Source organism: Branchiostoma lanceolatum, chromosome 6, assembly GCF_035083965.1.
Source record: "Branchiostoma lanceolatum isolate klBraLanc5 chromosome 6, klBraLanc5.hap2, whole genome shotgun sequence".
Classification (NCBI taxonomy): Eukaryota; Metazoa; Chordata; class Leptocardii; order Amphioxiformes; family Branchiostomatidae; genus Branchiostoma; species Branchiostoma lanceolatum.
The window spans coordinates 282,380-298,372 of NC_089727.1; the positions used below are offsets into that span (position 1 = coordinate 282,380).

The 15,993-nt window shown below is 48.0% G+C and overlaps 2 protein-coding genes across 2 annotated transcripts; both read left to right on the forward strand.

The window, feature by feature from the left end:
• Positions 1 to 2,924: 2,924 nt before the first annotated feature.
• On the forward strand, positions 2,925 to 6,474 carry LOC136437133 (GLIPR1-like protein 1). The gene is made up of 3 exons (XM_066431613.1): positions 2,925 to 3,203; positions 5,466 to 5,705; positions 6,361 to 6,474. Exons 1-3 carry the CDS (start codon positions 2,925 to 2,927, stop codon positions 6,472 to 6,474), a joined length of 633 nt encoding a protein of 210 aa, XP_066287710.1.
• An 81-nt stretch (positions 6,475 to 6,555) lies between these two features.
• Positions 6,556 to 15,295, forward strand: LOC136437134 (uncharacterized). Its single transcript, XM_066431614.1, has 12 exons — positions 6,556 to 7,285; positions 7,339 to 7,381; positions 8,430 to 8,521; positions 9,152 to 9,281; positions 10,258 to 10,397; positions 10,911 to 11,092; positions 11,313 to 11,473; positions 11,616 to 11,718; positions 13,047 to 13,186; positions 13,395 to 13,488; positions 13,755 to 13,935; positions 14,372 to 15,295. The coding sequence occupies exons 1-12, from the start codon at positions 6,556 to 6,558 to the stop codon at positions 14,545 to 14,547; spliced, it is 2,172 nt and encodes a 723-aa protein (XP_066287711.1). The 3' UTR covers positions 14,548 to 15,295.
• Positions 15,296 to 15,993: the final 698 nt, after the last annotated feature.

The following is a 15,993-nucleotide window of genomic DNA, read 5'->3' on the forward strand; positions in this document are numbered from 1 at the left end:
CATTTATTTTTGTGTAAGAGCGCGGCTATTGTTCCTGTAGAAAACGACATTCAGATTTAGTAGCTGTTCTGTAATAAAGTGTTGCAAACAGGCTCTAGTTTTACTGCTTTGATTGTATCAATTGTCTGCAGCTGGCTGTTAGAATATTGACACGAAGGTTGTTTACTCTCTTGCTTTTTACTGATGTTTTCATGAGGCAGTTTAGACCTCCCATATAAGGAAACTAGGCCACATCAATGTAACGTCTTGGTTCTCATATTTAACATTTATTTACATACAGTTGTAGGAGCGCGGTAATCTCCAAGCAGATCTACACGGGGCGCGAAAATCGTAAATGCTAGCCAGAGAAGCTCCAGTCAGCCAGAGAAGGCTGGAGCTTCTCTGGCTGACTGGAGCTTCTCTGGCTAGCATTTACGATTTTCGCGCCCCGTGTAGATCTGCTTGGAGATTAGGAGCGCGGCTGTTGCTCTTGTAGAAAACGTGCATCAGTAGCTGGTATGTAACAAAGTGTTGCAAACAGTCTTCAGTTATACTGCTTTGATTGTACAGATTGTCTGAAGCTGGCTTTTTTGATATCAACACGAAGGTTGTTTACTTATTTTGCTTTTCACTGACGTTTTCATGACGCCTTTTGGACCTCCCGAATAAGGAGATGACAGACCACATCAATGTAACTTCTTGGTTCTCAGATTTTGCAGGATGATGACGTAGTGGGGGGGGGGGGGGGTAGAGGCACAAGAGAAACAAACATTCTGAGGGAGACCGGGACCATTCCACAGGTGACCCAAGGTCAACATACTGGGTTGTTTAACATTTTTTGTATAATGTGTCGAGCCCAGATATAACTAATAAAACGTTCATGTTCTTGTTTCGTTTACTCAATCGTAACCACGTACAAGACCCAAATGCCACTTCAAATTCACCGGCTACATAATAAGCACAAGGGCAGCATGATACCGAATTCAGAACTACCATTATTCAGACAAGTTCGACTCACTGAGCTAATTAACTTTTCACAGGGCGATTTGATTTCAGACAATTCTTACGTCAACGTTTATCCCGACTTACCTTTCAAACCGGTCAGGATATCTTCAGCTGGCACTTTCCCTCTGACAAGGCGAGGAGGTCATGCAGGACTGTTCTACCTTCGTGCTGCAGCTGTGCCTCTCAGGTCCGAGCTGCGCGGCTCGTACCGCCGGAGTCGGACAAACAAGGTTTGATTAGTCTCCCTTTTATGGCAGGGTTGATTGTCTGAAGCTGACGTCACGAACGGCACGATGGTGCTCAAATGAACGTTACAAAGGCGCCGCCTGTCGAAAAATCGACCAACTGCAGAGCGCCTCGACGTCACGTTTTATTGGCGAAACAGTAAAAAATTGAAAAAAGCAAAACCGAAACTTGTTATTTAAGAGCACTTTATTCTAGATCCAGGATCATACACAAATGCACACACACATACACACACACACACACACTTACACACGCTTAACAAATACAAACATGCATATCCACAAAGACACAGACACACATGTACACACATACACACACACACACACACACACACACGCACATACGCACACACACACACAAACTCATACCTACATATCTTTTCATAGTGTATCTAGGCTGCAGTACACATGTGGTCCGCTGGGAGGTGTTGAACTCTAATGATAGATGTCCCTGTTCAGGCAATATATATATAAGAGCACATTGTTGACTGGTAGATAGCGGGTGGCGTTCTCCTTGTAACTGTTACATATCCTCAAGTGTCCTCGAAGAGCACTTCAACTCATGAAGGACCCTTCAGCCTCTGCGGATGGAAAACTCCTCGGTTTAACAGCCTTGAGTAATCCCGGATGTGGTTTCCACAAGTACGTTTTAATGTCGACTATTCGGGTTGTCGCAGCCACGGCAATAAGAATAATATACGCTGTTTGCTGTCAGATATTCACATTTCTTATGTGTAAAAATGTATATAAAACTCTAAAGTAATCTAGACAATACATTTTGCAAGTGTCCTAATATGTAAGATACACCGATAAATTACAGTATGTTAAAAAGGATTTAGGAGAAATGCATGGAGTCTATAACTTCTTTTTCCAGTGAATCGGGTGAGCGGAACGTACTGTTTGTAATTTTTTTTTTTCTTGTACCTTCCAGTCTGAATTCCACAAAATCAAGCATGTTGTAAGGCCGCACAGGAAAGTCCGGATTTTTGGCCCTTATAGACTAACTAGACACACGCCTTTGTTATGTTCTTATGTGTATGTGAATATGAATGTGTATGTGTATGTGCATGTGCATGTGCATGTGCATGTGTATGTGCATGTGTACAAAAATGACCCCTTTTTTACTACAAACGTTGTTATGACAGGAATGGCATAACTGTTTTCTTACCTCTAGCCTCTCGGGATGGCGACCCTCTTACGCGTGTGAAGGGCTCTTGTGACATCGGTGTCAATGGTGCTTCATAATTCCTGCCTGTATCAGATGATATAGCCTTTACTTGTTCATAATTCTGGAAACATTGGACTGAATACCTTCGCAAACATTCCCGAGTTTTATTCATGTATTGATATGTCAAAAAATACAGTGAGAAGAAGACCCACGAGCGGTGATCTAATAAAGAGCGATGTTAAATTGACGTAGATTTTGTACAATAGTTTAGCGTATTCTAAATTGTAATACCTCACTTATAACCAAAATAAATGTATATACGTATCAAACATTACTTCATGACGTAAGAACAGTGGGAATTGATAAAACCCTGTTATTGCCACTTTATTGATCACGACGAATCAATTCCACTTGTTGAGAATAAAAAGGGCTTCATCTAACGGCGTACCGGATGGGAAAATTTCAATTATCGATCGAGACCGCTCAGTGGAAATGGCGTAGCGGCAAACCTGGTACTGACAGTAAATATGAGAGCTGTCACTATCTGTGTTCTCCTGTACGTGTGGGCGGCTGGGGTGCATCCTGCCGCAGCGCAACACGGCGGGCTCTACAGCCGCGACCAGGGCGTGTGGGAGGTGGACGGGCGGGCCCGGGACCTGGGGGCCCGGGGAGAGTTCGGGGAGGCCGCCCGCCGCTCGTCCAGGGCGAGACGATCCGCCTCAGACGACGACATCGCCGTCCTGCTCCGCGCGCACAACGCCGCCCGCGCCGCCGCCACGCCGACAGCCGCCAACATGAAGAACATGGTCTGTAGAAATGCCGCTTTGGGCTAGCCTTTACCGGGTTCTATAGGTTAGGAATAGTACAGACTAGCCTCTACCGGGTTCTATAGGTCAGAAATAGTACGGACTAGCCTCTACCGGGTTCTATAGGTCAGAAATAGTACGGACTAGCCTCTACCAGGTTCTATAGGTTAGGAATAGTACGGGCTAGCCTCTACCGGGTTCTATAGGTTAGGAATAGTACAGACTAGCCTCTACCGGGTTCTATAGGTTAGGAATAGTACAGACTAGCCTCTACCGGGTTCTATAGGTTAGGAATAGTACGGACTAGCCTCTACCGGGTTCTATAGGTTAGGAATAGTACGGACTAGCCTCTACCGGGTTCTATAGGTTAGGAATAGTACGGACTAGCCTCTACCAGGGTCTATAGGTTAGGAATAGTACGGACTAGCCTTTACCAGGTTCTATAGGTTAGGAATAGTACGGACTAGCCTCTACTAGGGTCTATAGGTTAGAAATAGTACGGACTAGCCTCTACCGGGTTCTATAGGTTAGGAATAGTACGGACTAGCCTCTACCGGGTTCTATAGGTTAGGAATAGTACGGACTAGCCTCTACCAGGGTCTATAGGTTAGGAATAGTACGGACTAGCCTCTACCGGGTTCTATATGTTAGGAATAGTACGGACTAGCCTCTACCGGGTTCTATAGGTTAGGAATAGTACGGACTAGCCTCTACCAGGTTCTATAGGTTAGGAATAGTACGGACTAGCCTCTACCGGGTTCTATAGGTTAGGAATAGTACGGGCTAGCCTCTACCAGGTTCTATAGGTTAGGAATAGTACGGGCTAGCCTCTACCAGGTTCTATAGGTTAGGAATAGTACGGACTAGCCTCTACCGGGTTCTATAGGTTAGGAATAGTACGGACTAGCCTCTACCGGGTTCTATAGGTTAGGAATAGTACGGACTAGCCTCTACCGGGTTCTATAGGTCAGAAATAGTACGGACTAGCCTCTACCAGGTTCTATAGGTTAGGAATAGTACGGACTAGCCTCTACCGGGTTCTATAGGTTAGGAATAGTACGGGCTAGCCTCTACCAGGTTCTATAGGTTAGGAATAGTACGGACTAGCCTCTACCGGGTTCTATAGGTTAGGAATAGTACGGACTAGCCTCTACCGGGTTCTATAGGTAAGGAATAGTACGGACTAGCCTCTACCGGGTTCTATAGGTTAGGAATAGTACGGATTAGCCTCTACCAGGTTCTATAGGTTTGGAATAGTACGGATTTGCCAGATAAATAGATATGAAATGCCTGAGGACTTAGCCGGCCAAAATTACAGTTTGCAACGGATGTTTGTCCGAATATCTGCTCCGGCATGTTGTATCCGTCTATTTTGCCAATTTCCACTCTTTTGCCAGCAACTAAGCCTGTTACTTGGATACTTGCATGCTTTATTCCATTAGCTATCACCTGGTAGAGGATAGTTTGGGATATAGATATTTCAACTAGACTCCACACTGCCGACTAAAGGCTCATTCAGTTTAACATTGTTTAAGTTTCTCCTTTCTGCTCCCAAAATGTAGGTTTTCGTCATTGTATGTTTATTTGTTTATTTTGAAGATGAAAACTCCCAGAAAAATCCAAATCTATCATCTGCATATGTCTCCTCATTTTCTTTGCTCCTCAGAAAGCTTTGAAACATTTACATACCAAAGATGACAAACAAATGTCCAACTAAAAACAAACATGGAACCTTGAAAAACAAGGGCACGTCGAAATTTTTCAGGCCGAACCGTCACCCATTTATCATCCCCGACTGATAAGATTTGTGCTCTTCTTTGTTGTTTTTCATACACGTTAGAATATTCTAGATTTTTCCCTGTCCGTCTCTGGGATGACAGGCTACTTACTGTCGACTAAAACCACTCTAGAAATTAACGAATTTTTGTATACATGTAGCACTTCAGATAGGTTTGAAACATTTCCAGACAAAAGTCCCTTTTCCGCGGTTGTTGTTTTCCTCCATGGTTAAAATCTAGTTCCTTTCTAGTTCTGAGATGAAAGACAACTCACTGAATATGTCTAATCATCATCGAAAACCCATATCATCTACATAATTTTAGCTTTTGAGAGGCATTTGGAACAGCTCAGACAAAATAACTGAAATTTCTGTGTTCCGTTTTCTGACTGACTCAATCGTTTGTTCCTTTTCAGTTTTTGCATGAGCCGATACAATTTGAGTTCTCAATTTCCTTAATGGTTCAAATCGTTGGTCCCTTCTAGTTCTGGGATGACAGACTTGCCTTCAAAGCCCAGAGCTACTCGGCGAAGTGCCGGTACCGACCGAACCCGGACGCCTCGGTGGGCGGAGAAGGGTTCGACACGGCGGGGGAGAATCTGTACGCCTCCCCGGCCAGCGCCGACCTGGCGGCGGTCGTGGCGAGCTGGCAGGCGGACGGCAGCCGGTACGACTTCGCCTCCAACACCTGCCAGGAGGGAGCCGACTGTAGCAGCTACACGCAGGTGAGGGTCAGGTACACACACGTAATGGTTCAGGTATGACACCTGTTGCAGGTACACGCAGGTGAGGGTTCAGGCACACACACGTAATGGTTCAGGTATGACACCTGCAGCAGGTACACGCAGGTAAGGGTTCAGGCATGACACCTGTTGCAGGCACACACACGTAATGGTTCAGGTATGACACCTGTTGCAGGTATACGCAGGAAAGGGTTCAGGTATAATGACACCTGCAGCAGATACACATAGGTAAGGGTGCAGGTACACACACATAAGAGTTCAAGTACACGCAGGTAACGTTTTACATACATGTATAGCACCTGTAGCCTGCACAGACCCACCTTTGATATTTGTGTCATACGTATCTGGGCCGGGATCACGTTCTATACGAGTATTCTGGACCGCTGTATACTTTACCGTATTGCCCGGATTTCAGAGTTGTTCTGCCCGGGCATATATGGAATGATTCGAACGCGGTTCACGTGCACCGGTTGGCTCACCTAACGCCACTCGTCCCTATGCCCCATGATCATTTTTCTTTAATGAAATATGTGAATATTCATCATGCCGATATGATATGGGACTACTAGATAGGTAAGTTTGTTCACATCTCGGGAAATGTTGACAGCCCGGTTCTGTTGGTTTGTGTTCTGTTCAGCTGATGTGGGCGACGTCGTACAAGGTCGGCTGCGGCTGGACGGTGTGTCCGAGTCTCGACAACTTCGACGGAAGTGACGTATTCTTCCTGGTATGCAACTATGGACCTGGGTAAGTACGGGAGCGTTCTGACAGTTCTGTGTGCAACTTGAACCCGAGTAAATGCGGGAGCGTTCTGAAGATTCTGTGTGTAACTATGGACCCGAGTAAGTACGAGAGCGTTCTGAAGGTTCTGTGTGTAACTATGGACCCGAGTAAGTACGGGAGCGTTCTGAAAGTTCTGTGTGCAACTATGGACCCGAGTAAGTACGGGAGCGTTCTGAAAGTTCTGTGTGCAACTATGGACCCGAGTAAGTACGGGAGCGTTCTGAAGGTTCTGTGTGCAACTATGGACCCGAGTAAGTACGGGAGCGTTCTGAAAGTTCTGTGTGCAACTATGGACCCGAGTAAGTACGGAAGCGTTCTGAAGGTTCTGTGTGCAACTATGGACCCGAGTAAGTACGGGAGCGTTCTGAAGGTTCTGTGTGCAACTATGGACCTGAGTAAGTACGGGAGCGTTCTGAAGGTTCTGTGTGTAACTATGGACCTGAGTAAGTACGGGAGCGTTCTGAAGGTTCAGTGTGTAACTATGGACCCGAGTAAGTACGGGAGCGTTCTGAAGGTTCTGTGTGCAACTATGGACCCGAGTAAGCACGGGAGCGTTCTGAAGGTTCTGTGTGCAACTATGGACCCCAGTAAGTACGGGAGCGTTCTGAAGGTTCAGTGTGTAACTATGGACCTGAGTAAGTACGGGAGCGTTCTGAAGGTTCTGTGTGCAACTATGGACCCCAGTAAGTACGGGAGCGTTCTGAAGGTTCAGTGTGTAACTATGGACCCGAGTAAGTACGGGAGCGTTCTGAAGGTTCAGTGTGTAACTATGGACCCGAGTAAGTACGAGAGCGTTCTGAAGGTTCTGTGTGTAACTATGGACCCGAGTAAGTACGGGAGCGTTCTGAAGGTTCTGTGTGCAACTATGGACCCGAGTAAGTACGGGAGCGTTCTGAAGGTTCAGTGTGTAACCATGGACCCGAGTAAGTACGGGAGCGTTCTGAAGGTTCGGTGTGTAACTATGGACCCGAGTAAGTACGGGAGCGTTCTGAAGGTTCAGTGTGTAACTATGGACCCGAGTAAGTACGGGAGCGTTCTGAAGGTTCCGTGTGTAACTATGGACCCGAGTAAGTACGGGAGCGTTCTGAAAGTTCTGTGTGTAAGTATGGACCCGAGTAAGAACGGGAGCGTTCTGAAGGTTCTGTGTGTAAGTATGGACCCGAGTAAGAACGGGAGCGTTCTGAACGTTCTGTGTGTAAGTATGGACCTGAGTAAGAACGGGAGCGTTCTGAAGGTTCTGTGTGTAAGTATGGACCTGAGTAAGAACGGGAGCGTTCTGAAAGTTCTGTGTGTAAGTATGGACCTGGGTAAGTACGGGAGCGTTCTGAAGGTTGTTTGCAGCTATGGATCTAAGTAAGTACGGGAGCTTCCAGAAGGTTCTGTACAAAGCTTATGTAAGAAAGCTAGGGGCTGTAACTTGGCTGGCTGCAGGCTGCAAAACTGACGCTGGCGGCCTGTTGGGGGCATAGAACATTATTCTATTCGGTTATAACGGTGCACTGCTATATTTTTTTACCTTTATGCCATAAAATTTGATGACTCCGACACATTCTGATAATTGTCGAGTGTGCAGAGAGCAGTTTTCCCATGTTGTTTCTGCTATGCTGGTATTTGGGTGTTTTTCAAGTGGCGGTGCATTAGGGAATGCCACTGGGGCGGGTCTTTTCTCTAATTTACAAAATTAACCTAAGATTGCAATACCAGGGCCCTGTGCGAAGGCTGTGTCTTCTAATGACGTTCTTTGTTCTGCCAGATCTTCCCTTAGTTACTGACGAAACGTATCGGATGCTGTAGGAAACATCTGTTTCAAAATTTATCCCTGTTGCTTGAGAAACAATTTTTGGCGTATCTTATTACCTGGATGTCTAACCTTCATCAACGCCGTTCTATGTTGTTTACCAGTATCTTTCTGACCGGTTTCAGAGGAAACGCCGCCGGGGCCCGGCCGTACGTCAGCGGGGCGGCGTGCTCCCGGTGTTCCTTCGGGAACGTCTGTACCGAGGACGGACTGTGCAGTAAGTTGTTGCCACCTTCTATACCATTAATGAAAGGTCTTTAGAACATGCCGTTACTATAGCGCTTGCAAATGGACAAATGCATTTTGTATGCGTGTTCGCAAGGCTAATATTTGGGGCGACATCAGCAAAAACTTGTCATCGACACAGATATATAGGGGTAGACTAAGTGTTAAAATGTACACTACGATATTGAATACAACACGGTGTATTCCATTTCGCCTGAGGTACTACCCCGACCGCGGGTCGGATCGCCCGACGCAACGGTTCTGATGGGAAGTACACCGTCATCCCCCCGCCCCCAAAGAAACACATTTCAAGGCGACATGCGCCAGAAATTGATAGAATTTGGTGTCCTCGAAAAAACATTTTTTCACGACATCGATTTCTACGTCCGAAGCCGGTATTCAATTTCCCAACAGCGGCACAATGTTCGCACGCGAAGTGAGTTCGAATCATTCGATGATTGCCCCTGAAATACGACTTCGAATCCCGGGCAATACGGTAAAGTATAGACCGGTCCGGAACACCCGTATCGAACGTTATCCCGCGGCCCTGGGATAACATTATGTATGCACATACAGCACATGAATAAGGCCTACCCACTAACAACTTGTTGTACCATTTTAGTTATGGACGCGCCTGAGGATCTGTCCGTGACAGACGTCACGTTCAGCTCGGTCTCTGTGTCATGGACGGGGTCTACTTCCTTCGTCATCAACTACGTCTTAACTTACGCAAGGCAAGGAGGAAGGGAGAGGTAAGAAGTACGTCTTAACGTAGGCAAGGCAAGAGGGGAGGCAGCGGTAAGAACGTACGCAAGACAAGGGGAAAGGGAGAGGTAAGGAGTACGTCTTAACTAACGCAAGACAAGGGGGGAGGGAGCGGTAAGAACTACGTCTTAACTTACGCCAGGGAAGGAGGGAGGGAGAGGTAAGAACTACGTCTTAACGTACGCCAGGCAAGGAGGGAGGGAGAGGTAAGAACTACGTCTTAACTTACGCCAGGGAAGGAGGGAGGGAGAGGTAAGAACTACGTCTTAACTTACGCCAGGGAAGGAGGGAGGGAGAGGTAAGAAGTACGTCTTAACGTACGCAAGACAAGGGGGGAGGTAAGAACTACGTCTTAATGTACGCAAGGCAAGGGGGAGGGAGAGGTAAGAAGTTTGTCTTAACGTACGCAAGGCAAGGGGGGACGGAGAGGTAAGAACTACGTCTTCACGTACGCAAGACAAGGGGGGAGGGAGAGGTAAGAACGTCTTAACTTACGCAAGACAAGGAGGGAGGGAGAGGTAAGAAGTTTGTCTTAACGCACGCAAGGCAATGAGGGTGGGAGAGGTAAAAAGCACGTCTTAACTTACGCAAGACTAGGGGGAAGGTAGAGGTAAGAACATCTTAAAGTTCGCATCACAACGTACGCAAGAAAGCTGTTCACATGGCTAGGTTTCAAGGTCCAATCTACCAGCTAAACGTAAGGCTAAATAACGTACTGTCAAAACGAGATCACAGAACCTCAGGAACTCCGTGGCACACCATTTTGTGCCTGATATGCAGGTGTTGTTGTCATTTATTCAATAGCTGTGATAGTATCCACAGGGACAGTGCATTTGAAAAGCGACCACCATAAGCCTCCATTCTGCTTAAGTCATATGAATTGCAAAGTGAATATATCAAAATTCCAAAGTATATCAGAATGAGAAACAAATAGACCAACGCAGAACCCTCCCATTATTTCAGAGAAGTGTTGCCGGCACCCGGACCCAGAGACACGTCAGCAACCATAGAGGACCTGTTCGCAGGAACTGATTACGTCATCACGCTGAAGGCTACTGGGACACTGATGGAGAGCCTGCCGGTCACCGTGACGCAGGCCACAGGTAAGCAGTGACGTAATGCACAGGTAAGACGTGACGTAGGCCACAGGTAAGCAGTGACGTAATGCACAGGTCAGACGTGACGTAGGCCACAGGTAAGCAGTGACGTAATGCACAGGTAAGCAGTGACGTTATGTACACGTAAGCCGTGACGTAAGGCACAAGTAAGCCGTGAGGTAATGTACAGGTAAGCAGTGACGTAGGCCATGACGTAAGCACAGGCAAGACGTGACGTAATTTACAGGTAAGCCGTGACGTAATGTTTAGGTAATCAGTAACGCGGGCCACCAGGCCAGTGGTAAGCCGCGATACAGGCGACAGGTAAAAACCGTTACTAGTAATGATGAAGGACTGCGAATTTGAATACAAGTTCTTTTCTTTCTTTATCATAGAGAATGCACCAATAAAGTTTAAATAGCGCAGAGTTCAGGGATATCAGACGACATGAAAATCCCGGTGAGCAAATTTACTAAGTTGGAGAACATTCAAACGCCACGTTATAATTACGTCTTCCAGAGTCGGTGATTGTGAACGTGGAGTGCGACGCCACCTCCATGGGTGTGCAGATCCCCCTAGCGGGCCTGCCCGGTATCAACTCCAGCCGGGTGCGCCTGACGGACCCACAATGCCGCGGGGCTGTGGACAGCGACACCTTGGTGATACGGACGGACCTGATGGAGTGCGGAACGACGTCACAGGTAAGAAACATACAAACAAACAAACAAACAACAGGTCTTTATGAGTCTAGATGGTGGTCATGACTTTGCAAGTAGAAATATATCAAACATCATACAAAGAATTGTAACAAAGGGGGATGGTATCAGAAAATCTGAAAGTCCAGCAGACGACACGACTTTTTACCCAAATGTCTGCTTGGAGTTAACCTGCAATGTGACCACGTGATTCTTTGTTTCCCAGACGACGAACGGTTCTGACGTCATCGCGTTCACGAACGAGCTGGTCATCGACGCGTCACCGGGTCAGGCGGTCATGAGCTGGCCAATCAGCTGCAACTTCCTGGTGGCGGACTGGGTCGGGTTCGAGGGGGAGGGGCTTCTGTTCGAGATCCCCAAACCCAGGTGGGTCAGAGGGCGGATGTATATTATATCTACGCCACTTCAATAATATATGCAATTCAAGGTTTAACCATCCAAAATGGCGGCAGTATTGACGTCATAGTGACATGAGTGCCAACATGAATGTGTTTGTGACGTCATACAGTATCCAGGTGGAGGACGGCGAGCACAAGTTCAACTTCAACATGCACGTGTTCCAGTCCGAGGCCTTCGCCAGCCCCTTCCGGACGTCCGACTATCCCATCTCTGTAAGAATCTTCAGTCGCTGGCTCATACAACAGTCTGCTTTCCCTGCTCAGATCTCAATTACCGAGAGGCATATATAATGCTGTAGTTCAAGTACGTAAGGGTTGCATATGTACAAACAGGGGCATGAAATTATGCTCTTGTGTCTTTTTTGTCTTGCTTTTTCGGGGAGGGACGGGTTGACAGGAGCGCGGACGGGTTAGGACGGGTTGGGATGGGTAGAGACGGGTTGGGACGGGCGGGGACGAGTTTTGACGGATTGGGACAGACAGGGACGGGTTGGGACTGGCGGGGACGGGTTGGGACTGGCGGGGACGGGTTGGGACTGGCGGGGACGGGTTGGGACGGGCGGGGACGGGTTGGGGCTGGCTGGGACGGGTTGGGACTGGCTGGGACGGGTTGGGACTGGCGGGGGCGGGCGGGGACGGGTTGGGACGGGTTGGGACTGGCGGGGACGGGTTGGGACTGGCTGGGACGGGTTGGGACTGGCTGGGACGGGTTGGGACTGGCGGGGACGGGTTGGGACGGGTTGGGACAGACAGGGACGGGTTGGGACGGGTTGGGACTGGCGGGGACGGGTTGGGACTGGCGGGGACGGGTTGGGACTGGCGGGGACGGGTTGGGACTGGCGGGGACGGGTTGGGACTGGCGGGGACGGGTTGGGACTGGCGGGGACGGGTTGGGACTGGCGGGGACGGGTTGGGACAGACAGGGACGGGTTGGGACGGGTTGGGACGGGTTGGGACTGGCGGGGACGGGTTGGGACGGGTTGGGACTGGCGGGGACGGGTTGGGACTGGTGGGGACGGGTTGGGACTGGCTGGGACGGGTTGGGACTGGCGGGGACGGGTTGGGACGGGTTGGGACAGACAGGGACGGGTTGGGACGGGTTGGGACGGGTTGGGACTGGCGGGGACGGGTTGGGACGGGTTGGGACTGGCGGGGACGGGTTGGGACTGGCGGGGACGGGTTGGGACTGGCGGGGACGGGTTGGGACGAGTTCGGACAGATTCAGACGGGCTGTGACGGGTTCAGACAGGCGGGGACGGGCTAGGGCGGACTGAGACGGGCTGGGACGGGTTGGGAACAGCTGGAACGGTCGGGGACGGGTTCGGACGGGTTCGGACGGGCAGGGACGGGCGGGGACGGGTTATAAAGAGAGGGACGGGCTAAGCTTGGATGGGTCAGGTTTTTCGGGGACGGGTTAGGAACGGTCAGGGTTTTCGTCCCAATCTGTTAGGATTGCTTGCATTTTTACCGCGGAAACAGCCAAAAGGCCACTAAAGGTTTAGTCTCGAACGTCGTTTTTATTCCCCTGATGTCTCTCTCAGGTTTTCCCCTTCGAGCCGCTGTACTTCGGGCTGTTCGTGGACACGTCACTTCCGGGTTACGTCATGTTCGCTGAAACCTGCTTCGCGACCCCGTCTCCTGACCCGCAGGCCACTCCCCGGTATAACATCATTGAGAACGGGTATGTCCGTTATCTTTACCTTTTACAGCTTGAAGCTTTTGAGAGGTATTGAAAGAAACATCTATATCGTAGCCCGGGACCTCCCCCCCTACTTTGCCCCTGACGGGGTTATCTGGGGGTGATCCAAAGTTGAAGTTGAATATCTGGTGATGTTACTTATCCAGAAATGATTAGTTGAAAGGCCTACTAAAATGGATATCCCCTGCAGCTGTCACGTTGACGAGTCGCTGACCGTGTACGACACCTCCCAGCTGCAGTTCCGCTTCAGCATCTCATCAGCACAGTTCCAGGCAGAGAGCATGGTGAGAACACACGGATCTGAAGTATTGTCTGTCTGTCTGTCTGTCTGTCTGTCTGTCTGTCTGTCTGTCTGTCTGTCTGTCTGTCTATCTATCCGTCCATCTACCTGTCTGTCTGTCGTTGTTAACATGTGTACGTAGACTGAAGAATGATTGTGTGTATGGGGGGATGTGTCGTGTTGTTATTGTTGGTATTGTTGGTGTTGTTTTTGTTTTCTTGATGTTGTTCTTTTTGTTGTTGATGTTGTTGTTATGGATGTTGTTTACAGGTGTACGTGCACTGCAGGATGATTGTGTGTATGGAGGATGACTCTCGTTCCCGGTGTGCGCAGGGCTGCGTCGACCCGAATGCACCAATCAGAAGCAGGAGGCGTCGGTCACGTGACGGCGGGGAGGACAAACGTCAGGCTCTGATGAAGCAAGGACCGATTCTGATCGTACACGAGAAAGGTGAGCGTCACTTCCGGGCGTCTTTTCGTCACTTCCTGACGTCTTTACGTCACGTCCTGTTGTCTTTAATTGGTGGAATAATGATAAGAAATGCATCCGCCTTCCAAATCAACTTTTTGCCGTTCCCGGTGCAGCGTTTGTAGTCCAGTGGTTAGCGACTCTGCCTCTGGACCAAGAGGTAGGGAGTACGAATCCCGGCTGTTATCGCTTACATGTACCTGACATGCACGCTACTAATAGCATTTCAGATCACAGTACGGGACGTAAAGCCGTAGTCCACTGTTTGATTTGATTTGGTCCACTGTTCATTGCACTTATAATGAACCTATAAAAACTGTACATAGCGTCTGTCTTCTCTGTCACGACCAGTGTAAGAGTAGCTCTTCAGTGAGCTAAATTGGTTCAAGATCAACTTTTGCACTATTTTCCCCCGCAGACGACCCTGTGGTGCTGTGGTCCGTGATCGCGTGTGTGCTGGGCATCGCCTACCCCGCGCTGTGTGCCGCTGCCGTGTGCTGCTGGTGCGTCCGGCGGCGCCGCAGGGCCAAGACCGCCGCCGGCAAACCTGAAGGCTTCGGTGGGAGCATCAACATGGGCTTCGTGCGACACTAGCGGGACGTAGCGACCGTTACTGCAGCTGAATAACGGGGTTATATCAGCTATGATACGGCTGACTTGAGGGATGACTTTATAATACTAGTATAAGTCTGGTAGCTTTTGTGTTGCCATGGCCGAGCTTCTGACAGGCATATTTGACAAATTTCACAAATATTCAGCTTAAACAATGACGTTTCAAGGTTTGGTTTTTATGTCCAACCACACTTGTTTTCCTGCATAATTAACATCATACATAATTTAATGTAACTTTGACGCTTCAATATTCATAAATTATGCTAATTGGATGACGTCATCGGTCAAATTCCAAGATGACAGCCAATTTTATTAGTTTAGGTATAAACTGGCTTTTTCCGCTTCATGACCTGGTATGTTTTTAACAAAAAACATTCAAATTAACGTGTCTAGTTTATTTTCATTCTTTTTTGGTGTTACATGCAAAAAAAATGTATTTTCAAAAATTTCAAGATTGCCTATCCAAGATGGCGGATTCCAAGGGTTAGCTGAATACATATGACGTCATTCTATGACGTCATTTGACGTCAATGTGGTTAACATAAACTTGGCAGACTTTGATATCAATACGGTACCTTTTATTTTATGTTAGGTTATTGGTCAATACCTTTATGTAATACGGGAATTCCCTATTTTGACTGTTTTATCCCATAAAATCGCATCAATGACGTCCTAAGTACGTTATTTGACTTCGTAACGTTACAAAAATGACAGGAATTATTAATCTTTACATGTTTATTTCTCACTACAAATTTGGTGATGATACATCTTACCGTTTGGAAGTTATTAGGGGGCGGATGACCACCCACCCCCCCCCCGTCCCAGGGATAAAAAAATGTTCTAGACAGGGTTAAAAACGTAAGTCATTACTGAATATCGTTATATACTCTATTCACGTAATACATCAGATATATTGTCTATATATCATCAGATACCACGAACAGGATCAATAGAACGGTTTTGGTCTGTTTGAAAGATAAGCGTCGGCAATGAGCTAACTTGTACATTCTTGGACTAAATGCATAATGTTGATCAACTAACTTGCACATCCCACTGACATTCGCTAGGTGTCTCCCTATCACCGGAGTGCATGTGTACTGAATAAAACCCATTCTATTATATATTCAGGAGGTCATGGTCAGGTAACGGTGCATGGAAATATGAATTAAGCATACTACGGATTGTGTATCAACGTCATGACGTCAACGTTACCAAGCAACGGTTGTCATGGCGACGGCATGTGCGGGGGCGATTTCGGCCTGGATGATCACTTTGAGGCCTAAGGCAATATTTACACTGAATCGGGCGTATTCATTCATTCATCTCAATCGATAGGCATTTGTGCAAGACGCAGGTTTTCAAACACAGCGCCGAGCGCGGGGCTCCACTAACGGACTTGGGCTGTAGCGAGTCGTGATAGCTCGGAGA

Bases quoted from the DNA above. Each gene is read 5' to 3' on its own strand.
- LOC136437133 (XM_066431613.1), top strand. From the start codon at position 2,925: ATGAGAGCTGTCACTATCTGTGTTCTCCTGTACGTGTGGGCGGCTGGG. The intron at 3,204-5,465 runs GTCTGTAGAAAT...GGTCCCTTCTAG, and splicing joins CCGCCAACATGAAGAACATG to TTCTGGGATGACAGACTTGC. The intron at 5,706-6,360 runs GTGAGGGTCAGG...TGTTCTGTTCAG, and splicing joins ACTGTAGCAGCTACACGCAG to CTGATGTGGGCGACGTCGTA.
- LOC136437134 (XM_066431614.1), top strand. From the start codon at position 6,556: ATGGACCCGAGTAAGTACGAGAGCGTTCTGAAGGTTCTGTGTGTAACT. The intron at 7,286-7,338 runs GTAAGTACGAGA...GACCCGAGTAAG, and splicing joins GTGTGTAACTATGGACCCGA to TACGGGAGCGTTCTGAAGGT. The intron at 11,474-11,615 runs GTGGGTCAGAGG...GACGTCATACAG, and splicing joins TTCGAGATCCCCAAACCCAG to TATCCAGGTGGAGGACGGCG.